A 27,792-nucleotide genomic window follows, 5' to 3' on the forward strand; every position below is an offset into this window, starting at 1 on the left:
TGCGCCTGACGTAGGATCTTGTACATGATCTGAGGCCAATGTTGATTCCACCCTTCAGGGATTTCCCTCAAGATCTGTACCTCTGCCTCAGATGTGGCAGGGGTAGGAAATGCTTCCTGTCAGAACTGAATCCCTTTGCACAATAAAATTCTACAGACATACTTGCAGCAAACTCCGTTAGAAATGGAAATCTTTCTAGTGAAAGTGAAATAAATTTGAGCAGTTTAGTGCAAAATATACTTCCAGCTGCAGAAATGTATCCTCCCATCCCTCCTGCAAAGGGGATTTCTCCTTGCAGGAATTAATGTTATTACCCTGATTTACCATTACCTTTTACCCTGTAATTATCACATCTGCAAAAAGGATGTAGCTACATCTATTCTGATGTATCAGTGCACACCAATGTCTCATTCTTCTTGAGTGGTACAAATGCTTGAATGAGATAGAAAATGAAGACATAGGTACAAGGAACAGCAAAAGATTCACACTTTTGTAATCCTAAGCACATCACAATATATCTTAATAATTACTGATGGATTGTGGGTCATTGCAGAATTCTAGGGGAACCACTGCATCTTCAACATGCAGGACATTAGGGAATCACAGGGGTCAAATAACATAAAAATAAATATTAGACTACGTTGAAATCACCTATAAGCAACCGGCTCAGGGGCTGCTAGCAGCATCTAGCATGCTAAAATCCTCTGGGAAGCTATGGAGACACTGTGGGAGTTTGTGCTGTCCTAAGACAGGCACTTGAAAGCCAGCTGGGGTGAGCAGAGAGAGTAGAGCAGACGGAGGAGGAGAGCATTGCAGCAGGCATTGCCTGGTCACCACAGGGCCCCCTGAGCTGCCATCTGCTCACAGCTTGCCCATGGCTGCACCACACCCTGCAGCAATCCTCACTTCCATGGCAGAAAGGAACTATTTTGATTTGGAGGGGTACAGAGGTGGGAGACAACACTCAGTGGTGTCCAGCACCTTGAAAAATGCATGTGCCCCTCTGTATGGACCTGCTGTCTCTGGACTTCCCGCTGCAAGGGTTTCTCTCCCTCTTGTGTACTAAGCACCCCATTGTATGCTGCGGTAGCACTTCATTCATTGACTTAGGAGACATGGTTTTAGTTTTGTTGTAAAAACCTCACTGTTACAGGTTTTTTAAAAAGGTGCTCACCTTACTATCAGTCAAGTTCAGTTTCAATACAGTCTATGTATGCAAGAGTATGAATGAATAAATATTAGCTGAGGCTGATGCATAATAATTATTTGAGGTTGTCAGATAATTTCAGTTGAGGAGTAGGACTGCAATTAACTTACTGAAGGACAATTATGTATATTTTGGGTAATGAAGAAATCCCAACTTACTAAATGGATGACTTCTGAGTAAACAGTTATGTTCAGTTCAAACCTCATTTATATAATGAATGATACGCAAACTGCATTTGGACTGTAATAGATATAGCTCAGGTCACCAGCTAATTTAAAACAAGTATAAATAATACAACTCTTTTGCAGATATTATTAGTGGAAGGTAGGAGATTTGGAGTCTCTGGTCCTGAAAACCACAGCCTTAAGTTCAGAAACTGCTACAGTCATTTGGCAAACCACTGCATGGCTTCAACCAACCTTCTGCAGATCAAGGGAATAAGTTTACTCTTCCTATCACATGAGATTTTCCTCCTCCTTTCTCCATCTCCTTGACCCAAAACTGTCTTTTCATCTTCTGAAATACATCAGGGTCCTAAGGTGATTTCTGCCCCTCAGAAAGTTATTGACTCTTGAGAATAGGGGCAATTTCAATTTTAACTCCATCAGGTGTTTCACAAGAACACTGCGTTTTCCAAATGGCACCCTACTACAAATAGTAATATATCCATTCAGGATCCCTTTCAGCCTGTAGAAGCGGCTGTTTCCCAGGCAGTTCATGGTTGACCAATCCTAGTGCACAGTGGTTACTCTCAGGTTGTCTCTTGGTGATTGCAAGTGCTTTATCAACTTTTTTTTCTTATCTTTTCATGGATTAATTATCCTTAGCCAGTCAATGGCTAATAGGGCGAGGGCTGGGCTGTGTTGCTGCAGCATGCAAGCACACGCACTTGAATTTTCTGATGTTTTCCCTGCTGTTTTATCTGAAATTTTGGGAGATATCGGGAAATTTCTGTAATGACAAAGAAACAACTCATCCATGTGGAACATTTACAGCATAGTACAGCAGGCCAGACTATGACAGAAACATTTTAAGTGGTGAAGTTCTTAATTCAGTCTTTAATTACTACAGGAAAGGCTTCAATGCATCACTCAACTTGGTCTAATGTTCAGTGGCTTTTTCAAATTGTCAGAGACAGAGAATAGACTTTTTTTTTTTTTTTTTTATTGAAATCAAAATTTGAAGACTTGAATTCTTAGCCAGAATAGCAATTTACAGAATGAAACTTCCACTGATTATGGATGGCTTGGAGTTCAGACGTAGATTATAGCCACAGAGTCTGCTCTTGGATACGAACATTGAGAAGTCTGGAGTTGTTAAGATTCAGATCTAAGGAGGAGCCATTCACAAAGATAAGTGACAAGTACAGGTTTCAGTGTGGGAAGAGGGGTATTCTTACTGATCTATATTATCCACAAATTTCATAGATTAGAAAGCTTTAATTAGCATTAACAGCACTGAGCCATCAAAGCATAAAAGGGCAGCAACTTATTTACAATTTTATATTCTTATGTTACTGATATCTAGTTAGGAGCTGAATCGCCTGGGGTTCATCTGAAGCCTAAAAAACTGTTCTCTCTGTCCTACCTCTCATTTGGAGGCTAGGAAGCCTCTTCCCCTCCTTCTCCTCCTTTTTTCTCTCTGGGAGAGCAGTGCAGTTACCAGGAGTTTCTACTTTCCTTCCACACTCTTTATGTGCTCTAACCCCTGTGAATGTTGAAGCAAAATTTGCCTTCCTTGTTTTGGCTGAATTCAACCATGTCAATCATCCTGTATGCAGGAAAGAAAGAAATCACTAGGAAATGAGTGGCTTGATCCACATTTCTTGACTCCCCTGAGACAGGGCTAAAAGAATGTAGTTACTGTAGTTTCAGCGCTGTTATTTACCCTCTGTGTTGCCTTTAACCATTTATTTAGCTTATGATAGTTTACAGACATACATCAGCTCATCTACCCATCCTCTAAGCTAGCAGGAAGCTAAGGTAACCAGTGCTAAGCCCACGTTAATATACTTGGCCATTCATCAACATGTATGACCATTCCTGTGAAGTACCATGCAAACAAATCCTTTGTTTGTCTTCCTTATTCTTATGGCTATACAATCTCCTAAATGGGTAATCACCACAGGAGTAGAATGAACTCTTTGAAATTACTAAGAGCTTATGAGGAGCTCAGTACTAATAGTTAATTAAGCTAAGTAAAAATGGCTTTTAGTTAAGGGCATAGGTAAGTTTAAAAGATTATATATTGCTTTTTCTCCTGCTTCATAATTAAAATCTAGTCCCACAGTAGATCTATATCTTTTGGATCCATATCTATCCCCCAGCAAAGTTTGTTCTTTTTCTTACATCCTGCTATAGACCACTGGCATAGTATGGTATGTTTAGCACAGGAGCAGCTATATACTTCTTTAGAGTTTGTTTTCTTGTTAGAAAAATGCCCTACAGTTTTGGTAGGAGAATTGGACTGCTGTTGCTTTGCAAGGCAGTCATGCAGTGGGAGGGTTATGGTAAGCAGGGTGCATGTCTCAGCCTCAATCTCTGTAACTAGAGTCAGCCTTGAGGCAGATTGACCCTGAAGACCCAGGTTTTGTTATTTTGGCTAGGTTCTCACAGAGGAATTTGCTTGAATGCTGCTCTGTCACTCTTGTTCAAACAGCGGTGTAGGTGATGTAAAATTAATAAGTTGCATGAGTCATATACACATGATACTGTATTTATAGCATTCTTGGGAGGTCTCATTAACATGTAATAGAAAAGTGCTTTGAAATTCTCCAGTGAAAGATATCATAGTACAGAAATGCAGAACATTTTCCAATCTTGACATCAGCTTTAATCAGCTCTTCAATTTAAGTTGTCTAGAACTGAACTTCAGCTTGGGTCCTCTCCTTCAGGGCATCAAGGTTACAAGACCTGAGTGCTCCCAAACTTCTTGGGAAACTGAAGGAGAATCCAAGAAGTCTGGTGCTTGAGCACTTCCCACACTACGTTTGGACCATAAAACATGCAGATTTTCTCACATTTTTCCCACTCAGCTGCAATATCAACAGTAAAAGCACATAATTAACCAAAAATATTCTTTCATTGCTATTCGTTAACATAATAGCGGGGAATTTGGGCTCAGATAGTCAACCAAAACATACTCCTTTGCTACTGAATTTGGAGTGGGAGGAAGCGTGGTGGGGGGAGAGAACATGAGTACAAATTGCCTTTTCTCCTCCACTCTCATTTGTTTCCAGTACTGGGAGAGCTTGCTGCTGCCTTCTGAAAGGGAGGGAGCCAGAAGCAGGGAGTTAAGGGAGCAAATTGGGATTAGTCACTGCAGCAATCATGCATAGAGGAATATATGATTATTTCAGGCTGACTTTCCTTGGTCTCTTGTCAAAAAGCATGGTTGTGTGAACAAAGTGGAGACTCGGCAGTAGGATTTTCTGGGCCATGGCTGGCATTACAAAATAGTTTGCAGCTAAAAGCTTTTCAAACAAAAATATTTGCGAGTTTGTCGTGTTATTTCAGGTCAGAGTCTTGTATGTTAAGGATGATGTCTTCTGCACAGAACAGAGTAGATGAAACCCCCCTATCTTCTTGGGGAGCAAAGAAATGAAAATTAAAATAGATTTGTGATCCCATAGCTGTGCTCGACAGCGGCAGTGCAGACTGAAGGAGCAGTGAGAACACCTGTTAGGACTGGAAACCTATTGGGCTGGTTACTGTTACCACTGGATGAGGTAACCAGTTTGGTCTCCAAAGGAGCAGCATGAATCCACACCAGTAAGAAGCAAGACAAAAAAATACAGAGAAAAGAGAGACTGCAGAATGCAACACATGGATAAATCAGAGATATAAAATACTTATGTTTCTAATCCACTATTTTGTAAAATTCATTTTAAAAGTGAGGAACATGTGAGCAAGCCACATGCAAGTTTTATATGAAATTTGTTTTCTGTTCATATATTTTCTAAATATATATATGAAGCAAATCAGCAGCAGCTCCTGAGATTTATTACAAACCTCTCTAAAAAGGAGGTATTCTTGCTTATTTATGGCAAGGCAGTGTCATGTACAGGGAACAGTAAGGAAAGAAGCAGAAGTAGGTATTTGTGTCTTCTGTTACTGGCAGAATAGAAGGCAGGTAACACGATGGAAAGATTGGCGTTAAATAGTGGTTGCTAAAGTCTTTGGGGGAAAAGAACAAAAGATTAGTCTGTGTGGGAAAACTGGTGAAGGGATTCAAAGGAAAGCTGACATCATCAAAACACACAGGAAACATTTTAAATATTAAGTGTTCAATTCAACTCTCAATTACCTAGGATAACAGCAGCTGGGATAAACCAAAGTCAGGGGTAATAAAACATTTATAAACAGGGCTTTAAGAATATGAGCAATACATCCACCTTGAAAACTTATAAGCAAATTTCTGTAGTGAATAGGAGTAGTCTTGAACTGGAGCCAGCAAAGAAGGGAAGAGCCTGAACGACTTGTGCTGTGCATCTGTCCTCTTGTGTCAGCCCAGGGCAGTCAGACGAACAGGGGAAAGGCAAAGCAGAGATAACAAGAGCTTTGACATCTGCCCGTACCCACTGCTGTGTGAATGGAGCCCCCGAACTCGATCGCCCAACTGTAATAACAGTTCTGACTAGCAGTGGCTCTGGGGGCTAATTATTCAGAGCAAATAATGCTGTGTCAAGCCCCTTATGTTTCTCCACTTTCTAACATGACACACAGTCACTAAAATAGGCCTTGCTTTTAACGAACCTTGTGCTGCTCCCACAATGGAACAAGCCCTCCTTCTGCTAATTGAGACACTGAGAAATGTGTTTAACTTCTCAGTTTTGGGTTTTTTCCTCATCCCCCAACTTCTTTGCTTTCTCCTGCCAGAGGTCACTGTAGCAGGAATGAAGTCAAACAGCACGCATTACAGATGATTACTTCCTGAATGTAATTTTTCTTTTGGAAACGCTGCCTGACAGTTAAAATCTCAAAGAAAAAATAGAAAAAAAAATTAAAAAAAGACCTGAGGGGTATTCAATTAAACCCCTCTAAAAAAAAAAAAAATAAAAAAAAAATCAGTCTTACCAGGGCAGAATCCTGCTTATCATTTTTTGTGTATGTAGGATCAATTAGTTATCACAGTTGTAGCTGCTTCTGCCCTTTGAGGAGTTTTGTTTGAATTATAATCATTATTCTATCTCTGCTCTTGGCTTTTCTCCCTAGATACTCATTCTGAGCTGCTTTTGAAAATGCAGGCTGAAATTTCTTGGACACGAAATACTTAAAATGAAACAAACCAAAGCCTACCATGTAAGATGTAGATATCAAATATGTTCTTTAATGTTTTCAAAGTTTAAGTCTAAATAAAATATCTTGCAAGTTTTCAGCTTCAGGTAAAATACTTGAGTTCTCTTAACAAATACAAATCAATGCTAACATCGATGAGTTAGCCTAGTACTCAAGGAATTGTGCTTTGGCCAATGGTATGGAAGTCTGGAAGTCATAAAGGTCTATGAAGGTACAAATTGGTACCAGTGGGATTTTCAAAAACAAAAACTTATATCCTGGACCTGTAAATACCTTTAAAAGTCTCGGTGTGTTTTTTACCTACTGCAAAAACCTCTGCCAGTAGTTTGCCTAGCCATGAGGCTAAGTCAGAGTAATGTTGGGTTAGCCACAGCAAGGGATGGGACACTTTTGAGGCCATGTAGAGATCACAGCTCCTCTGAGGTGAAATAAGGAAGGATAATCTTGCCATTAACCAGGCAGACTGGAACCCAAGGGGAACAGACTGGAATGGAAATGGCTTTGTTTCCATCCTCACATCTACAGTTATCAAACTGTGCTGTAGGAGGTGATGATGAGAGTTGTAGGCATTTGGTTTCAAGCGACATTCATGCTAGATTGGATGACTGGGTTGTGGTTTTTTTTTCTGATCTGCATCTCAGTGATAGCTACTGGCTTTTCTAGGACAGCTTAATAAAACAGCGTGGTCTTTACTTTCCAACTTCTGTTTTACCATGTGTAGATGCAGACTGCTTTTTCCTGGCAGAGACATGTTTTTGTGTTGCTTCGAATTATTTGTAATGTGATCGTAGCAGGAGATTTCAACCAAGAATGTGGGGCCTTATAGGAAGTACAATTTTTTCTTTTGTTGCTATTTAATTTTATGTAGAAGAAGGATTTGCTCTGTTTGCAAACATTTGGAGGAGTTTAGATGTGTCAGTATGAGGCACAGAGCCTCATCTTAGGGAATGAAATTGTTATGTGCTCATTAAGATCTCTTTGAATTGCAAAGCTGACCAGAACAATAAAGATGTGTCTCTTTCATTTTTGCTTCTGCACGCCTTGCTAACAACTGGTGTGGTGTGATTTTTTTTATTTCACACTTGCTAATTGCTATATGTTTCAGGAGCATGTGTCAGTTTTGTTTCACAGCAAGAGCCCTAACTGTGTATGACTCCTTGTTGCTGCTCTGCGCTTTCAGATCTATTCTAGGTTAGTTGAAAAAGTCACACATTATAACAGTATGAGGCACTCTGGAAGAAGCCTGTTTTTACGGCAGAGGTGAAGACAAGTTACACAGAGGCAGTGTATTGAGAGAATAATAAATCTCCCAAATCTGTATTCATCTGCACATGTTATTTTGTACATAGTGGAACTTTCATCTGGCTCAAGGAATACAGGACAAATTATTTCACAAGGATGATATGTCCTTGTACTGTTTCTCCAGTGAATTGGACACAAATAGGTCTTCCATTACCATCACTCATGCATGTCTTCTTTTTTTTCCTCTTTCAAGTAGAGACAAATGGCAGGGAAGAAATCCAAGTTTTCTCCAGCTTCTGTTTTTACTGTGGCTCATACCAAGACATTCATGCTCTTTGGAGCATGGTGTGTAGTGTTTTGGTCTAGTCTTATTTATGCAGACTTGCTGCACTTGTATGCAACTTTATAAGGATGTTTTTCTGTCCTTTCGGTATGCGAAGTGTGAGAACTGAATGGAGAGCTTACAGGGCTAATAAGAGGGGAAAGAAGAATACTGTCAAATGGATTATAGGTTGGTCGTAAACACGCAATTACTTAATATAAGTAGGAATATTCATTTTCACACACATACTAGGAGATGTATTTGCAGCAGCAGAGATAAGCAGGACATGGCTAATTTTGTTATCATAGATAAATACATTTTTGCTGATAGGTTGAGCTGTGGTAGCTGTGTTTATGATCCAAATCTTTGGGGTAATTTAAGCCAATCATTTTTACCTGGTGCTTGTGGTAAACTCAGAGTATGCACCCAGCCTGTTACTGCTGATGTTTCATTAAGCTGTGGAGGAGCTGTTGCTTGCAAATGACTTTTGGCACAGTGAGATGTAGGCAACTCACAGTGCTGTTGGGTGATGAGTTTCTTCTCTGAAGTCTGGGGAACACAATGACAACACTGAGTCATAGCTTTCTTCTGTGTGCTCTCAGCACTGTTGGTATCACTTGACAAATCCTCACAGAACATGCCTGGATTTGCAGCACTTAATAGCCACAAGAAAAACCCCAACCAAACACCAAAACTCTGCTTTCTCTACTACTTTTAAATTTCTAAAGCTTGTTGAGAAACAGCTTGGTCAGGATCGTACTTTTGTCCATTGACTCTCCTGGCACCTGAATTAGGTGGCAAAAATTACATCCAAAATAAACCTGAACTGAGAAACAACATTGTAGTCTGATGTTGATAGTAAAGGGGATTCATTGCGGTATGGGCCCACTGGAGTGGAAATGGGGTTAAAATTGGATGATGTCAATAAAGACCTGGGGGAGAAAAAATCAAGAATGTATTTAAAATTTTAAAAAGCTATAAATAAATAAATAAGAGAAACCATTCCTTTGGCTTGATTGCTAAACAACTCCCATTACCATGGGGACTCAGCACTGCCAGTGTGCATGTTCTTGCATCTTTCTGATGTTGTTTATATACACATACATAAAGGACCATGCTCTGCAAGTGGAGAGATTTAAAAGTGCACACTTGTCTTTAAAAAAAAAACATCACATTTTGGTGGCCAGCTCTAATTTTTTTAGAGATCTTGTGGATATTTACCTGCATTGTAAGCCACCTATATGTACTTATAAAACTGATTTTTGTGACTTTTCATGGTCAGGTATGTGGAAAAGAAGAACCTGAATTTGATATGCTGAAGTACAAGCAGATGTGGTCACAGGAGAATAAAGAAAAATGTTTCTGTTCAGTCAAAGACTTGCAAAAGAGCTTAGACAATATATTTATTCCTTGAATTTTGAGTGCAGGAATTGATAAGAGAGGTCTGTATATTTGCATTGCAGTTATTGAGAAATTACCATACTGTGACTGGCAAATGGCAGCCAGCCAATTAGAATAATGCATTTTTTGCCTGGATTAGTGTAATGCAAGATGACCAGCGCTTATGTATGGAAGCACCACTTGCTGTGAATTAAAGAAAAGGCAAAGAACAATCCATGTCATCTTTCACTGGTGACAAAAATATTTCATAAAATAGAAGAAGAAAACAGTGGCATAAACCAATATGTGGTGAACTCATATCTAGAAGTTAACTAGGAAAGAAAATCGTCATCACTTTTATACTGTGGCATTGTGTCACAATGATAATGTTATACATTACGTTGCCTAGTGACCTGAAAGCTTTTTATATTACCAATGAGTTAATGCCTATGAAATAAAGCTCAGTAAATATTTATTTGGGGCTACTTCTAGGAAAGGTCATGTTGACTCACTGAAGGTCATGTTGTTTATAAAATCATTTTCAGCAGTAACATAACAGATTGCATCCCGAGTTAAAATTAAGAAACAGTCTTCTAAAATTATATATTCTTGTTTTACAGTCAGTTCTGCTTAAGGGTACAGACTTCCCATTGATGATTTCCACACACCCTTTTCTCAGCTGACTTTCCTCTTTTGGTGTATTAAGCCTTCTCTTGCCTGGCTAGCCATTGTAATGCCTGGGGAAAAGCTCAGTCAGGTATTAAAAAAGGAATAGATAAAAGAAAGGTAATGGCTAAAGTTTAATTCTATAAATTCTTCATTCAAAGGGTTTGTAATTGCCAGACCAGCTAGAAATTTGGTCTGTATGCTTTCCATACTGTTACTGCTGAGTTACCCCAGCCTAAGATACTAAGCTGATGAATGTATTTATAAGGGTTTGTCTGCATCCCTTTTGGCCGCTGAATAACTGCCAAATGTAAAAAATGGATGACAGCAGCAACGAATAATAATTTCTACCAAGAGAACACCAAACCTGAAGAACAGGGTTCTCACCATCACTGAATGACCCAAGACTTTTATTATCCTTTGGATGACTTTTTGGCAACCTCACTTCATAAAAATGCCAAAACAAATTAGAAGGCAGTTTCAGGGGTTTATTACTCGTTGGTGACTCAGGAAGAGAAACCTTGATCTCTTGATTGATTCTTGTATGCAGGGCCAGCCTTTGTCACATAGGCAAAGGATTTATGAGCATACTTACATCTTTTGCTGAGTAGGACATTTTGTATGTTTAAAGTTATATGCCTTTCTCAGTCATGGCCATCATTTACTTTTCATATACTCCTGAAAAAGAGAATAGCTAAACAAAATTTAAACCTTATAGTTATCACTTTAGACAAAATAGGAGCCATAACACATAAAAACGGCAATACAAATCCAAGTCACAGCTGCCATCATATCATACACAGCTGTTGTTTCTGGTCTCATCTGACTCTTGATGTTTGAAAAGAAGGTGCACAGAGAGAGAAAAGCATCTGCAGAAGGCAGTTTGTTTAATCCTAAGTAGATAAATCAAATTCTTTAGATCCATCTCTTCCTACAGAGTACAGAGGGATCCTAGATGATGGGATTTGACCATATGCCCAATTTTTAGTTTGGTAAAATAAAGCCAGATGAATCCCACACCAAGTACAGGAGTCTCAGCATAAAAGTTCTGACCAACATGTCATTAAGGTCTCCTCGCTTTGAAGGTAACAGGATATTCAGTATTTTCCTTATACACACAGAAGCATGCAGAATATTTAAGCATATTCTTCTGATAACACACAAGTAGATCTCAATGAAGGGTAAATGTGGGGGCTATATATTAGAGTAGAAGTAATTGTTATTTTCCTGACCTGGTAAGTACAGTTGCAGAAGACTGTGCATTGCAAGTTGAAGCCATTAAGCTGGTAAGAGAGGACATTGTAGAGGAATTATATTTTTCGTGAAAGCCATATAACACTCAGTAACCTGGACTGTCATCCCTCTGGTAGGTAACAGCAGTCATTCTCCCTTGACCAGTCTCTTGTTCTGGGGAGATGGGGTGGCATGTGTTACATCTGAAAAGACTTCACCCCACAGTTAAGGATTCTGACTCCATTTCCTAAGCTCTTTGTTTTCGCTCCTTTCATTCACTTCTTTCAAGTCAACCTGTGGCAGCTGTACTAAAAACTAGAAGCTTGATACGCTGTGACCAAATAAATCCTTCTGGAGTTATCCCTGCAGGGGAGGGTGGCAGTGACAAGCTATGAGTTTTCGTAGCATTAGAGAATTTGGTAGCTTTCATGACTGCTGAGCAGTATGTTGCCAGCAGTAGTGTGATAGAGAACTCTTCTTTGTATAGGAATTTATCAAATCAGTACAAATGGCTGAGCTGAGCCTAAAGCCACACTAGAAATGAATTGAAATTCAGGATGTAGCAACTGCTGAAATCTTCTGTGTGGATTTGCAATTGACCCTGTTCTCTACAGAGAATTACAGAGCTTATCTCTTGCTAGTAATCAGGGAAATGGCACTGGCTGTTTGCCCCATTTTGAGCACAGGTTAGGAAAAAGTGACAAAAAAACCCCCCGCCAAGTAAGACAATTGGCTCGCCCTAAACCTGCAGAGCAAATACTTTAGCAAGAAAAAAAACCCCAAAACAAACCATAAAACATTCAGCTGCAGGAACTATGTATAAGTAACATGAAAAAATCTCAGCAGATTAGCTGGTCAACAATTGCTAAGAGAACACATGACACAACAGAGCGATCAAAGGGCACAATATCAGATTCTGCTTGGATCTGAAAAAAATCCCAACCCATGAATGAGTGCTTGAACCTGAGTAAGCAACCTTTCAGGGTTCAGCCATAGCCACATTATGATTATGGCTTCAGGCAGATAGGTATTAAGTATGTTACAGCACTTGTTTAAGGTGAACTCTGGACAAAATGGAAGTCAGCAGCTTAGATGGGGGCAAATGCACCCCACACCTGCTTCTGAATTCTTCTTATCAGAAAAAGTGATATGAAACAGGATTTTTTTTTTATTAATGGCTCCTTATTTCAAATTTCCAAACCTCTCTAGTAGTCTCAGAACATATTTGAAAAAACAGAGTTTTTGAAAATACTTAAGCACTTTGATGCCCAATTCTCTTTAAAATCACTTGGAGCTATGGAATAAGGAATAGCTCCTGGAATATCCCATATCTACAATTTTATTCATTGCATCTAATCTGTCCTATTATAGATTAACATGGGAGAGTGGGGTGGGAGAGGGAACAGAAAATCTTGTTTTCTTCCACCATTTTCCACTAAGTTGCTTTGTGATTTCAAATGAATTGCATAACCACCTGGGTATCTTGTTTCTCAGATAAATGACAACTCTAACTTCCTCCCAGCTGTGCTCTTTCTAGATAATGCAAATACCAAAGCATCGCATTCTTTCTTTAAAAACTAGTTCACTTGTTCAGGTTATATATGTACCCTATCAATTTAAAATGAAGGCTTTTTCACTTTTGTAGTACCCATAAGACTCAGTCTCTACCCCACATCATACTCTCTGCCAGAGCACCTAAGATGAAGTTCAGCTGACAACCAGTCCTTAGAATCATAGAATCAACTAGGTTGGAAAAGACCTTTAAGCTCATCAAGTCCAGCCTTTACCGCAGGACTGCCAAGTCCATCACTAAACCATATCACTGACGGCCTCATCTACACGGTTCTTGAACACTTCCAGGGACAGTGACTCTATCACTTCCCTGTGCAGCCTGTTCCAATGCTTGACAACCCTTTCTGGGAAAAAATTGTTCCTAATATCCAATCTAAATCTCCCCTGGTGCAGCTTGAAGCCATTACCTCTTGCCCTATTGCTTGTTGTTTGGGAGAAGAGACCAATTCCCACCTCATTACAACCTCTTTTCAGGTAGTTGTAGAGAGCAATAAGGTTCCCCCCTGAGCCTTCTCTTCACCAGATTAAACACCCCCAGTTCCCTCAGCTGCTCCTCATCACACTTGTGCTCCAGACCCTTCACCAGCTTCTTTACCCTTTTCTGGACCTGCTCCAGCACTTCAATGTTGCTGTTGTAGTGAGGGGCCCAGAACTGAACACGGGATTTGAGGCGCAACCTCACCAGTACCAAGTACAGGGGGATGATCACTGCCCTGGCCCTGCTGGCAGTGCTAATGCTGTTACAAGTCAGGGTGCTGTTGGCCTTCTTGGCTGCCTGGGCACAAGTTGGCTCATGTTCAGTGGCCATCAATCAGCACCCCCAGGTCCTTTTCCATTGAGGAGCTTTCCAGCCATTCTCCCCCAGGCCTGTAGCGTTGCATGGGGTTGTTGTGGCCCAAATGCAGGACCCGGCACTTTGCCTTTTGAATCATTGGCCACAGCCCACGGATCCAGCCTATCCAGATCCCTCTGCAGAGCCTCCCTATCCTCTAGCAGATCAACACTCTCGCCCAGCTTGGTGTTGTCTGCAAATTTACTGAGGATGCATTCATTCCCCTTGTCCAGATCATCAATGAAGTTGTTAAACAACACTGGCCCTAACACTGAGCCCTGCGGGACACCATTAGTGGTTGATGCCAAGTAGATGTGATGCCATTTACCACCAGTGTTTGGTCTCAGCCAGTTTCCAGCACAGCTAAGAATACACCTATGTAGGCCATGAGCAACCAATTTGTCCAGGAGAGTGCCGTGGGAGACAGTGTCAAATGCTTTACCAAGGTCCAAATAGACAATGTCCATGGCCTTTCCCTCATCAACCAGGTGGGTCACCTTAGCATAGATGGAGATCAGGTTGGTTCAAGTAGGATGTGCCCTTCATGAGCCTTTGCTGATTGGGCCTGATCCCTCTGTTTTCCTGCAAAAAGTTCAGTCCAGTTCCTATCAGCTGCACAGCAGTGATGGAGCATGTCATGGTCAGTTTCTCACAGTGCAACAACAGTCTTTGCATTCTGTTGAACACCAGGAATTTTCTATGTCACTTTCTAATGTCACCTTTCAGCATCAGTAGCTGTTCAGGAGCTGTTTCATCGTCAGAAGCTTATATTACGGACTTCCATTATTTGCACAAGTGAATCCACAATTTTGGAGCTGAAGAGCTAAACAGTTTGAATAATTTGTCCTTCATCATTCAAAAAGCATATCTCTTCCAGTATTTCTTCCATCTCACATAGGGCACTTTGAAGTATAAGACACTTCAAAGATTGTTTGACAGCATGGAAAGAAGGTGTTTTTCTAATAATCCAAGTTCTTAAAAATCCACATTAGTTTCTCACTCTTTTTCCTTCAGTATTTTCCTGAGGTGATCTGCTCTTCGTTTCCTCTATCACAGAGAGGGAACTGAAATACAGTGCATGCGTTTTGACTTGTAGGCACTGTGCTGTGAAAGCACTTGCTCTCAGTTAATGGAGAATATGTATATTCTTAGGATAATGTACATGTGGCATACTATTCAATTAAATCCTGTTCCTAGAAAGTTATCTTTTTTTTCCATTCCTCCTAGCTTCTCCTTTCTGCAATTTAATAGGGAATCCACTTAATATGACCTCTTCTTTCCACCTGGTCTATGTACAACTCTGATCACTTTACATTTGTCCGGGTAGAAATTTGCTTTCACTGTTCTTCCAGAGAGAGAATAAGTATTGACTGGAGAAGATCGCTACAAGGGCCAGTTTGGTAGAGTTAAGGGAACTGATGAGGCAGTATAATATATTTCCTGTGCCCTTTTTTTCTTTTCTGTTATTCACATAGAGGCTCAAGAGGGAAGATGCATTTTCATTAAAGCACATGGTTCATCTGGCATGTGTATGTGTTTGGGTATATCCACCAGGGATGGCTAACTTTAATTGCAGAGGCTCCATAAAGGTCTGAGTTGAGGAAGGTAATCAAATTCATATATTCTTTCAGAAGAATTCTTCTTTTTGACATATTCTAATACTAGAGAGAAGCTAAAAATCTAGAGCAGAGAGAAACCCAACTATATCTGCCTGAGTGTGAATTCCTGTCATATCTGGGATAGATAAGTGCATCCAGGATTGATAAGAGGGAGAAATGCCATCCATAGTTCTTTCTAACCTAGCTTCATGCTATGTTAATATCAGGGCCTCTGAATCATTGTGCTTGGGTTTTGCCCTTTCCAGTTTACACTAGAAAGATGGGATAGAAATATATGTTTAGCAATAATTCATTAAATGCTACATATACTAACAAGGTGATACATAAAAGATATTAGCCTTACTGAATGCAAACATTCCACTTTCACATATTTAGCATTCTGGCATTTACTTAATGTTATCATAATAGCAGCTGATAGTGTCAAGAAAGATTTCCTTCCAGATTATTGACTTCAGAATGGTAGCAAAATGTGGTGGACTGTACATACCAAAATAACATTTGCTTAAAAAAAAATACCTTCATATTCTTCATTCATGTGCAGAGGGGGGGAAAAATACCTGTCCCTTTAAAAATGTCTCCCAGAGCAAAGAAATGTTGAAGCTCATTTATAAAATATGACCAGCAGATTGTTGTTGCTGGCTTATTGAGACTGAGAATAGCAACAGTGCTGAGGACACTATTCATAGAGCAGGATTCCAGAAATGGTGTGTTAACCTGAATCAAACATCATAAATTATTGAGAACTGCTGCTTTTACTCTCTTTTCACTTCTTTAAATATTCCCTTTTGCATGGAAAATCTTGAATATAAGGTTTTCTATGTCTCTGATGGAATATTTCTTCCAAAGAGTATTTATTAAGGGAGTTTCTTTGCACAACCTGTGGAGAAGTGTAGATAAAAACAGAAGCCCCAGGAATAAATATCCTTATTTTCAAGAAGTCTTTACATTTTTGTTCCAAGTCTGTAACATTTTTGTTCACACTCCCGAAGAGTATTTCAAACGATCTTTTCATCTTGCATTCAACACTGGTCTCTTCCTGCTTTAGAATTCACGGGAACATGTGGAAATCTGAGGATGTACTTTCTTCCCTAAATTCTGTAAGGTTGACTATGCTTTTTTGTTTGTTTGTTTGTTTGTTTGGGTTTTTTTGTTTGTTTTTGTTAGAACTATAGGATCTAAGCATGATAGTTAGAATAATATGTAATAAGCAATCTTCACCCAGTCCTTTCCTATGCACAGAAAAGACCTTTCTCAGGTCACGGCTGCGACAACTGCTTTATTTGAGACTGCTTGTATCTTTTTGTGAAACCATATCACTTTCAGCCTTGTGAAATGCTTTTTATTAAGAGCCTTTGAGATAAGAGTAAAGAGGCTGGATGTGGAATATAAACAGTGTAAGGTTTGATGTTGCAGTGTTTAGCAGAAAATACCCTGTGAAAATTATGAGCAGGAAGCTGTGAAAGTAAGAAAGGTGACGCAGTAATGATGGAAGAAAGGCTGGAACCTGAAGGGTCATCTAAAGCAAAGATTTATGTATTAAGTTATACTTCAAAACAGCTAAATTGTGTGAAACCACAGTCTGTTGTTTGCTTTGGATGGTGACTCCACATTGCAACAGAAGGGAGTTTCATGGACCCCTCTTTTTTTTTTTAGCTGTAATGGATTGGAAAGTAGTTGCAATCCTCCACCACTGTCAAGTGTCTAGCCTGCACAGGGGAATGGCAGGGAAAGGGACAGAAGGAGGGCAAGAGCGATTGTGGGGTGGGAGGCAAGTAAATTACTGAAACAGTTATATAGGTCAGAATTTGTTTCCTGCACAGTGACTCACATGAAACAATACATTTCCAACAACTGCATAGCAGATTCCAATAAGATTCCAATTTCTGCATAAAATGAATGTTCAGTATTTTTGCTATAACTTTTCTTCAGTATCATTTGTCACATACATTAGAAAGCTGGTGCAAAAATGACATGACTTTTATGCACATTTTGCAATATTATTTATTTTATGAAATTTCTTATGTGCTTTCTGTGGAGCACCTGGTGACAGAAGACTGCAGGAATTTTGCCAGGCTGGGAGCATGGACCCTTTGGCTGTTTAGTGCACTTTCAAAAGTAATTCAGTTCTCAGACGAGCCCTTAGGTACTCTGTCTGAAAAGGTCATGCTGTCTCTCAGTCATTCCCTTTAAGTACCTAAAATTAAGTAAGATGAATCTTGGTGAGAATGAGTCATTGTGTGAATTAGAATGAAACTAGTATTATTGGCTAGTGGAACAAAATATATCTGAGTATAGTAGCATAATCTGGGAAGTTAAGGTTAGATATAGTTAAGAAGTTCTTTACTGTGAGGGTGATGAGGCATTAGAATGGATTGCCCAAAGATGTTGTGAATGCTCCATCCCTGGCAGTGTTCAAGGCCACATTGGATGGAGTCTTAGGTGACATGGTTTAGTGTGAGGTGTCCCTGCCCATGGCAGGGGGGCTGGAACTAGATGATCTTAAGGTCCTTTCCAACCCTAACTATTCTGTGATTCTATGATTCACAAAAATAGCCAGTATTTCATCCAAGACGTCTGGATATAGTGTTCAATATTGTCTTGTCATACTTGCATTGATGTATTTTTGACCATCATTACACAGAAGGTAATCATAATGGTACTTTTGCCCTAAGAAGTAGATACTTACAGCTTTAAAATTTACTCCTACATTAAGATATCAGATGGCAACTTTGAAAACTCTGTGATACATTAGGATCTGCTTAGGATTTACTCTATAAGAGCTGACAGAAGTAAGATTGGTTCAGCATCTTGGTTCCACTTGCCTAGCATTAGATAACTTGACACAGTTGCCAGTATTTTAGTTTTACAGAGCTGATGAGTATCCACACCTCCTCTTAAAGTCAGCAAGACATGTAACTACTTACACTTCATATAATTGGATTCTGGTCCAATGTGTTTCAAAGTGAGACATTCGAAAGCTAAAGTAAGTAAAATTAGTAGCTGTTTTGCAACTTTGATCTCTTCCTCATGCGTAAAGCTCATACTGTTAAAAGGAAATAAACTGAGGATATAGACTTCTGAAAAGAGAGCTCTGAGCACTGCTGCACACCATTTATTTTCCTATTACTCTTTGAATGTTGTTTATTTGACATGCTCTATATTGCCTTGCCTCCCCCTCCTTTTTATTTTAATTGGGACCTGGTTATTGGCTGGAAATTCCACTAGCATGACTCATCCCTGTGCTGGAAATGACTGCGAACAGGCATCACATTGTGGGATTTACTTCCCTCTCTCCCCCCGCCTTTTTTTTCCTAAGTGCTTTATCGTGGCACAAGCTTGTAATAATAAACTAGAAAGGAAGCTGAAGCTAATCATTTGGTTCTGAATGCACAAGCCCTGCCAAATTTCCCCACAGGCATGAAACAGCCGCTCAAGCTGCGACACCAGCAAATTAAATCCTGGAGGTAGCTGACCAGAAGTAATGAAATGTGTATTTACCATACTGATGCTGTCAGTCCTAAGACAAACTGGCTTTACAACCTAGTTAAGTGGGGCATGTTTGTCACTTCCAGAGGTGCTTCCAAAAAATACTCATGTTTTTCTCCAGACTTCTTTTCAAAATCACAAGCCCAATGATGGTTGATAACCCTCACTTTATACAGTATACAACAACAGGATGCCTAAAGTGGTCTGTTCTATTAAAATACTCAAAGTGAAATACATACCCCAAAGGAGATAAGTGATTTCATTTTATGACATGTTAATTGCAAGTTTTTTTTATTCATACCTTTTTTGCTACTTCATTTTATAAAACAAACCTTAGAGTTGAAATGAAAGGATAAAAATTATTTCAGGAACCAATGGATAATAACAGATGCCTCCCACAAACCATGTGTTTTGTGCATGCAGCAGTTTAAAAGCTTGGGCAGGTACAAGTGTGTGAAAGAGGGATAGATAATCACCGAAAAGAATAGGTACCACTCAAGAGAGGGATTTGTTACGCAGGTGGGCACACAGCTACTAAAGAGATGTCGCTCAAAATACTTGTGCATCATGGCAGCAGTGGTTCAAAAGCACCTGGACACATGCACCCAAAGTAGGGAGGTTCTCATTTCACAGTCCTCAGATGCTCAGGAGATAAAGGACTTGGGGAAAGGTTACTTTCCCCAGTTAGGTGTAGTCATAGGTAACAATAGTATATGTCTGAGAGGTTTCTATGTATTTAGCTAGCATAGGCATGTTAGTTGTGTGAGAACTACTGAAGAAAGTTAGGGGATCATTTGCTGAATGGTACTTGCTGTGAATTCAAGGAAACATTATGAGGGGAAAAATGAAAGTACAATCTTCAACATGGTTAATACAATACCCACAGAAGAATCAAAGAGTAAAATCACACCCCATATGAGCAGTTTCTGAAAGCATCTAATTATATCCTAGGAATGTCTATCGCTCTGCAATTATATGCTTAATTTCCAGCTGTACTCAATTAACATCACAAATGATTTATAATACCACCAAATACAAGGAACTTGCTTAGAACTGTTTGTTGGCACATATAAATTTGTTGGGCTTTTTTGTCTGTCTTTTCGTAGCAAGGTAGGCACTTTGAGTTAGTACCATGCAATTCAATGGCAAAGCCAAGGGCAGGCTAGAAGTAATTTTAGAGATAACATCATTCTTTCTCCTCTAGCAAAACATTCAAATGCTAGTCTAGGGAAGGTCAGAACCCACTGACTTACATGGAATTATGTATGCAGTTCAAGCTTGATATGTAGAAATAACCTTGCTGAACCAGGTCTGTCTTTCCTTGCTTGGCCTTGGAAGGGAATCATGCTTTTTGTGATACAAAAGCACACATGCATCTGAAAAGTCAGGCTGTGGATGCCTTCCTTCTCCTGTCTTCCCACATCAGGAGAGCTGAAGTAGGAATCATTCCACATTTGCTTAGTGTGGAGAGAATGGGGATGAAGAAGGGTAAGAGAACCTCTACTTGGTCTTGACCAGATCTAAACATAATCCCCAGTTAAAGGCTTGAATCTGTGTGGATCCAAATACTGAATCAGGATTAAAAGCAAAATACAAACTCTTGAAATGTGTTAATTTGATCTACTCAAGGGTAAACCTGTTGAATTCAGCTGAGGCTAATGAAAACACATGGAAGCTTTTGTGCATTTGGAGTCTTACATTATAAATCTTTTGGAGCAATCGCTCTGCCATCTGTGAAAAATTAATCAGATTTTCACACCAAAGTATTCATCCATGGATAACATTGGTTTATATCATTTTAGCAACTTAAAATTGATTCTTACGAAAGTCAGTCAAATGAAACCTCCAGTCAGCAGCTGAAGTTGCATTGCCTTTATTTTTAGTCTCTTGAAGCTGTCCAGACTGGTTTGGACTGGACTTAATTCACTTTTACCTTGTTCTCATACTGGGTCAGGTAAGTGAGTTTGCTTTGGTAATTTTTTTTCTCACGCCTGTCATTCTGCCTATAGGGTGATATGACCTTAGGTACACTGTGAAATCTCAAAGACAGTGATGAAATCATAAATGTATATTCAGACAAACTACTATTACTTAAAATCTTACAAACCTAGAATCAGTTCTTTGTTCTCAGTGGGGTGGTTTTTGTGGGGTTTTGTTGGCTTTTTTGAATGGCAGGAGTTAGCAATGCCATATGTGTGAATTCCAAATTGGAAGCCTGGTTCCTGCAGCATAAATGCAAAAGACATTATTCTCATGGAAGATTCCCCTAAACAAAACTACAAGAAGACAGGAGGTAGACAAACTGTTAGAATTAATCTCTGAAGGAGGTGTCTAGCTCTTTGCTACAGGAACAACTTGACTGAATAAGTGAACAAGTAGCCATGGTTTCCCACCCTGCCTTCCAAATAGAGCTCTCAGCCTGTGAAATACGAAGGAGAAAAAGATCCCATGGAGCTGGGGATTGAAAATATTGGATATTACAGTTTTCACTGAGGGTAAAAAATTCTAAGCAGCAGTGTGGCCTAATAAACAAAAAGGCAACTCTTAATGAAAGCTTGAACTTTTCCTTCTTGTTAATTACCATGAAACTGTTTTGAAATTCCTGTAGAGAGCAAGTGCTTCTTGCTGACAGCTGGTTTGCAATTAACAAAAAGGAAAGTGTTTTCAGCTGGCAATGACTTAACATGCTCATGATATATGAAAACAAGGTTAAATTACTTCTTTCTCTCTATTGCTAACAAAAGAAATATTGAAAATGAAATGGTGTGGTTTAGGAACTGAAAAAGGCCAACCAAAGTCATGGACATAGTACTGAGAGCTGCGTATCACCTGGTACTTGCTGGAATGGGCATATTTGCAAAAGCTTCATCAGTGCCAAAAATTATTCTTCAGTTGCAGGCTTCCAGAATATATTGCATTGAAGAATACATGATCCTGTTTCTGCAAGATAAAGGAGTCTTGATTTAATTTTCTCTCTTTGGTGGTTTAAATTACTTACTCTTTGTGGCTTTAGTGGAAACCCTCTTGCTCCTGATACCCTTTTTAATCCTGTCCTTCTTCTGCTCTAGTCCACCTTCTGTTAGGAAAGAATGACAGAGGCTTTGTTGCTTGGGATGTAAGGGATGGAGTAGCCAGAGCATCAGAAAGCACACAGGAGGAACTAGCCTTCACTGCAGAGAGACTGGCCTGATAATCAGATGTTTGTGGACTTTGGCTGTGAATTGTTCAGAAATAAATGTTATGTTAACTCTCTTGCAGAATATGAAATGGAATTTTACCTCAAATATAATGTGAGAATCCTATGAATACCAAGGGAAATAAGTAAAAGTAAAATAACATATTTTACTTCAGCAAAGTCTTTATTCTTGTCTTGTAGAATGCAGAACCTTTCCAAGTTACTGTTCGAGAAGACAATTGTATCATTGTCTCCCTGGAAGCATCTGATGTGGTGAGCTCATCCTCTGTATATGTTGTGAAGATAGCTGGAGAATCCAAGAACTACTTTTTCCAGTTCGAAGAATTCAATAGCACTTTACCTGCCCCTGTGGTTTTTAATGCCAAATACCATGGCCTATATTACATAGTAACTCTCTTGGTAGTGAACTCAAATATGGTTTCCAAGTCAGCAAGATCAATCACTGTGTTAACCAGTAAGTAACATGTTATTCTTTCTTTCTTCTGTTTCTTCTCTTTGTGTGTGGTTTTATTTTCCCTGGAAGTTATTCTTGTGGAGAAGGTTGGGTGGGGTTTTTGTGTTTTCAGTAGGTCATCCTTCTTTGTAGGACTAATCCCTGCATGAGAACAGTAGGGAAGAGGTGTTGAGAAGGCTTGTGAGTGAAAATTCACAAGGTCTGAGCAAGAAGACAGGGGTGGCTCTGGGTTTCTTCCAGCTTGACTTTTCCTGAACGGTGACCAGAGGTTTAACATATTGAGACAAATGTGATGGATGAATCTCCTTTCCAAATGTTCACCCTAAACCCTTTGAACCAAGAGTTCCAAAAACCTAGTAAAAGACAAAAAGTGTTGACTAATATTTCAGTGTAAGCACTCTTGTTACATGGTGAGATATATTCTGGTTTAAGTGCTATAACAATGTTCTTTGGTTGCTAATGTATTGAAACAGTACTAAACTTGGAAAGCAGATGCTAGTCATCAGAAACATGTTTCTGCCAGTACAGCTGAAGTTTTTTTTGCGTGGAGATCGTAACTGTAGTAATCTGTGTCTTACTACCTCCATGTATATCGATCCTGGGGGAGGAGTGTGATTTTGTTTGCTTTGTCATCATGTGAAACACCACAGATTTCTGAGTGATGTCTGCTGTATTTCTGGCTCGACTGTTGCTCCAGAACTGCTTCCATGTGCCAACCTGAAAACAATTTGTAAAATATAAAATGATTTCTTTGCCTGGAAGACAGATTTAAGAAAAGACAGGAAAAAAATATTTGGATGGAGAAAACCAGTTTCAAGGTGTTGGGTTTTTTTTTCTATAGACAGTTTTAGTTAGCTTGCAGATGAGGAATTGTTATGATTTTGTGTACTTACATTTGTCAGTGAGAAACTGTCATTCACTGTAGTAATATTCAAAGCATATTACAGTAGTCTCACAGGTTACCAAGTGAAACTTTGCAGTAACCAGATTTTGCGTAATCTGTACATTGTTCAGCCTTCCCTTGTGTTCTCAAGTTGTGCCCTGATGAGGACAACCATGAACCTACCTATGGGAAAAGTATGGTGGTGTTGGGTAATGCAAGTTTTTCACAAGGCATATGTGCAAGAACGTCTATGTGTAGTGAGCAATTTAAGGATTCAAAGGCAGTCTGAATTTCCTTTTATTTGACTGCTTTAACCTTACAGACAATGTAGTAATTCTAATCTAATTTCCTATTTATGGTTTGTTTTCTTAAAAGAAAATAATGGAAGCATCAGGTATAATCAACTGGAAAAAAAAAAAAAAAAGCTTCACTGTGCATTTCTAGTGGGTTTTGCATGATGCACTTGCAGTTGTGCATCAGGACTCATTGCTGTTTGATTTCCAGAGCCCACAAGGGTCACTGGTAGCGTGGGAAGGTGTGATCCAGTGTGGCAGATGGAACACACAAACTTTTGTGCAGGGGATCTCTGAAGGAAGAAGGGAACCAGCGTCGCTCAGCCCACCAAAGCCAGCTCCAGACTTCCTATTTCTAGCTCAGGGGGTTTTCCACAAGGTGTTCCTGAAAGTGCGAGGCTGATGGCTCCAAGGGGCATATCCCATGTCACTTTCTCTCCTCCAAGACTTGACAGTGTTCTTTCTGATGTAAAGGAGCCCACCCCTTTTCACCATCTGTCTTATGTGAGTGTGTTGCCAGTATCCTAGGGTTTCTTGCTGCAGCCTCTGCTGCTCACCTAGAGCTTGGAAGGACCAGCGATTTGGCAGTTGGACAGCGCTGCTTGGGGAACTCATGTAACAAAAAACAGAGCAGTGAATTTCACTGGTTTTGTCTCAGCAGAAAGACAACCAGGTTTATGAAAAAGAAAGAGCATTCCTGCAGGCAGCATTGAAGGGTGCAGTAGTGAACATAGAAAGTGTGATGTAAATTCTGGACTTCTCAAGGGAAAGGGCCAGATCTCCTTCCATGTATTTTCTGCCAGGCAGACTGAGGATTGCTAATTCTCATGTAGCAGCCTCAGTTACTAACATAGCTCTCATCTTTGGAGCACAAGGCTGCAAGAATGAAAGTAATTTGGAATGAAAAGGCAGTGTGGAAAGCTGGTCTTTTTAAGATATGCTTCAATATGTTGCTTTTGAGAAGAGATTTTAAAGCTCATGAGGTGACCACTGGCTTCTCCTACAAAACTGCATGATAGTTGGTTGTCCTTTCCTTTCCTTTCCTTTCCTTTCCTTTCCTTTCCTTTCCTTTCCTTTCCTTTCCTTTCCTTTCCTTTCCTTTCCTTTCCTTTCCTTTCCTTTCCTTTCCTTTCCTTTCCTTTCCTTTCCTTTCCTTTCCTTTCCTTTCCTTTCCTTTCCTTTCCTTTCCTTTCCTTTCCTTTCCTTTCCTTTCCTTTCCTTTCCTTTCCTTTCTTTTCTTTTTTAAATTTTCCTTTTATTGTTATTGTTCACTTCCTGGTTTACATCATTTTCTGACTATTAATTGACTTGATTTTTATGGCAGACAATAATTAGGAGAAATTCATAGTTTCTTCACACCATATGCTCTCACTGCCTGTTTAACATGCTTAGTTTATTTTAGCCATGAAAAGACATATAACTATCTAAGTTACTCCATCTATATCTTACATGTGAAAATATGGCACATTGCAACTAGCTTCCAGGACCAAATTAATTCCTATTCTAATTTCATTGGTGTCAGGAGAGCTTTACAGTGGCAGATTGGCCACATTCATTAGACTGCTACAAAATCAGTTGGGATAGCCAGTGATGCCATGGTGGTTATTCCCAAGGCTGTACTTTGATATTGCACAAGTACAGTTTTCTGGGATCTTCTGATTTCTAAAAAGGAGTCCATGAAGGGAGATGTAGTCTTGCAGCTGTGCTAGAGATCCGAGTTTCACACAAACATTGTGTATCCAAATTATGCATGTCAAAATGAGAGCATAGTCCTTCAAAAACATTGTCTACTTAGAAATTCAGTAAGTCATGAAAGACCTCTGCTTTCCAATGGTATATCTTTATGACATTTCCTTTCCGCTATTCACATCCCTTAGCAATGTGCTGCTTCTCAGCATATTGTCAGGACAAAGGTATGTCTCTTCACAGGTTGAAGCTTCATCCAGTTTGAGTCAGAGAAGACTTTGTTTTACCCCTCAGAGATTTCTGTGCAGAAAAAAAAAAGATTCCTCAACAGAAAGATGATTTAGAAGTTAAGGAAATAAATATTTAATACATATATGCATATATAATTATATATATGAAATATATAGGTACAAGTGTGATAAATATGTACACATATGTTGTGGTTTAAACCCAACCACAAAGTTCATTCACTCACTCCCCCCCCCCCCTTTTTTTTTCTCCCTCTTTCTTTCCTTCCCCCTCCCCCCCTGACCCTCCCCGCTCCCGGAGGGATGGGAAGGAGAATTGAGAGAATGTAACCCATGGGTTGAGATAAGAACAGCCCAGTAACTAAGGTATAACACAAATCACTGCTGCTACCACCAATGACAATAATGATAAGAGAAAATAACAAGAGAAGGGAATACGATACCACCACTGAACGGGTTCGACCCCCTCCGAAGAGAGAGTGTGCCCTTCCGAGTAACTCCCAGTTACCTCCCTGTGCATGACGTGCTGTGGTATGGAATACCTCTTTGGCTAGCCTGGGTCAGGTGTTCCTCCCGGCCTCCCCTCGTCCCCGGCAGAGCATGAGACTCACAAAGTCCTTAGTCAGGGTAAACATTACTTAGGAACAATTAAAAGCAATTGGTGTTATCAGCTCTCTGCCCAGACTGGAAGTCAAAACACAGCGCTGCACCAGCTGCTAAGAAGGAGCAAAACGGCTCCTGGTAAACCCAGGACAGTATAAAATTTAAAAAATCTTAACATTATATAAGTATACGAATATGCATGTCTGCATACTACATTTGAGGCTTCCATTGTTAATTTGGGCCTTCTCTACAAGACCTAACAGTTTATTTTCTGCTTATCTCTGAATGGAATCATTTCAGGGCTTTCTCATATTACTGAAACCACCACAAACTATAGTGTTTACTTGTTTAGTCCAGACTGTTGTAATGCAAAGTGTGAACTATTTCTTGCAATATTTCTTCTCAAAGCCCAAGGGTTTTGTCAACTTGAGCACAGCCCACATCCTTGCATTGCTTCCTGAGCAGGGGTGATAGGGTGAGATGAACAGGGTGCATTCAACTCTTAGATAGGAAGCCTGTAAAATGGGATTTGAGCACAAAATAGCTCTCTTTCTTCTGATTCTGTAGCAAAGCTGTGTTCAGCAAATGGGGCTCAGTATTTCACTGAAGGAGAAAAACTGAAACCCTGACCACTTAGTTGTAAAGATCCCTGTGACTGTTTCACAACAATAGGTGTATGAATCTCACCTTCCTGGCCAGATTCCTGTGAGTGCAATTGTACTGTGCCTACCAAAATTACCTTTCTTCCAGCTTTCAGTCTGGATAAGGTTAGAAGTAGTTCTAGTATCTAACATGATTACTTGAAGCCTGCTTTCATCTGGTCTTTGGGTTTTGGATTTTCAATGTGTCCTGGGTTCAGCAGCAGCAGTCATTTTTCTCCTTCTTAGGAGCTAGTACAGTGCTGTGCTTTGATCTTTTGGCCTGGGAACAGTGCTGATAACGCCGATGGTTTCAGTTGCTGCTCGAATGTTTGGTCTGGCCAAGGACTTTCTGAGCCTCATGCTCTGCCAGGGAGGAGGGGAGGCTGGGAGGAAGCAGAGACAGGACACCTGACCCAAACTAGCCAAAGAGGTATTCCATACCACAGCGCGTCATGCCCAGGATGTAACTGAGAGTTACCCCGGAAAGGGGGGATGGCAGGGTTGGACGAGGTATCAGTCGGTGTTCGGCTGGGGGGAGTGGAGTGAGTTACCGGTCAGCTGGTGCTGAGGTGTTGTATTCTCTTCTCTTGTTATTTCCTTTATCATTGTTATTATTGGTGGTAGCAGTAGTGATTGGTGTTATACCTTAGTTACTAAACTGTTCTTATCTCAACCCGTGGGAGTTGCATTCTTTTCGATTCTCCTCTCCGTCCCTCCAGGAGAAGGGGGAGGGCAAAAGGGGGGAAAGTGAGCGAACGAGGTTTGTGGTTGGGTTTAAACCATGACACAATGGGAGTGAAGAAACTCCAGAATTTATATAATTAATTTAGTGCTTTGCAATATTTGAAAGAAAGTTCCGCTTTATTACCAATCAGTTTTACATAGTTTATGAGAGAAATACAGAGCACGGATGTAAACAGTGACTAAAATTC

The 27,792-nt window shown here is 39.8% G+C and overlaps 1 protein-coding gene across 4 annotated transcripts in view; it reads left to right on the forward strand.

Moving 5' to 3' along the window:
• The window catches only part of PTPRO (protein tyrosine phosphatase receptor type O), a 154,548-nt gene that overhangs the window by 66,296 nt on the left and 60,460 nt on the right, over positions 1-27,792 (forward strand). For 3 of the 4 annotated variants that reach the window (XM_065683236.1, XM_065683198.1, XM_065683209.1), the window contains exon 2: positions 22,233-22,506. In XM_065683236.1, coding sequence (XP_065539308.1) covers positions 22,233-22,506 — 274 coding nt within the window. Of the gene's footprint in view, positions 1-22,232; positions 22,507-27,792 lie in introns of those variants that run through there. The other variant, XM_065683218.1, reaches the window with a different exon arrangement.

Source organism: Lathamus discolor, chromosome 1 (genome assembly GCF_037157495.1).
Source record: "Lathamus discolor isolate bLatDis1 chromosome 1, bLatDis1.hap1, whole genome shotgun sequence".
Lineage (NCBI taxonomy): Eukaryota > Metazoa > Chordata > Aves > Psittaciformes > Psittacidae > Lathamus > Lathamus discolor.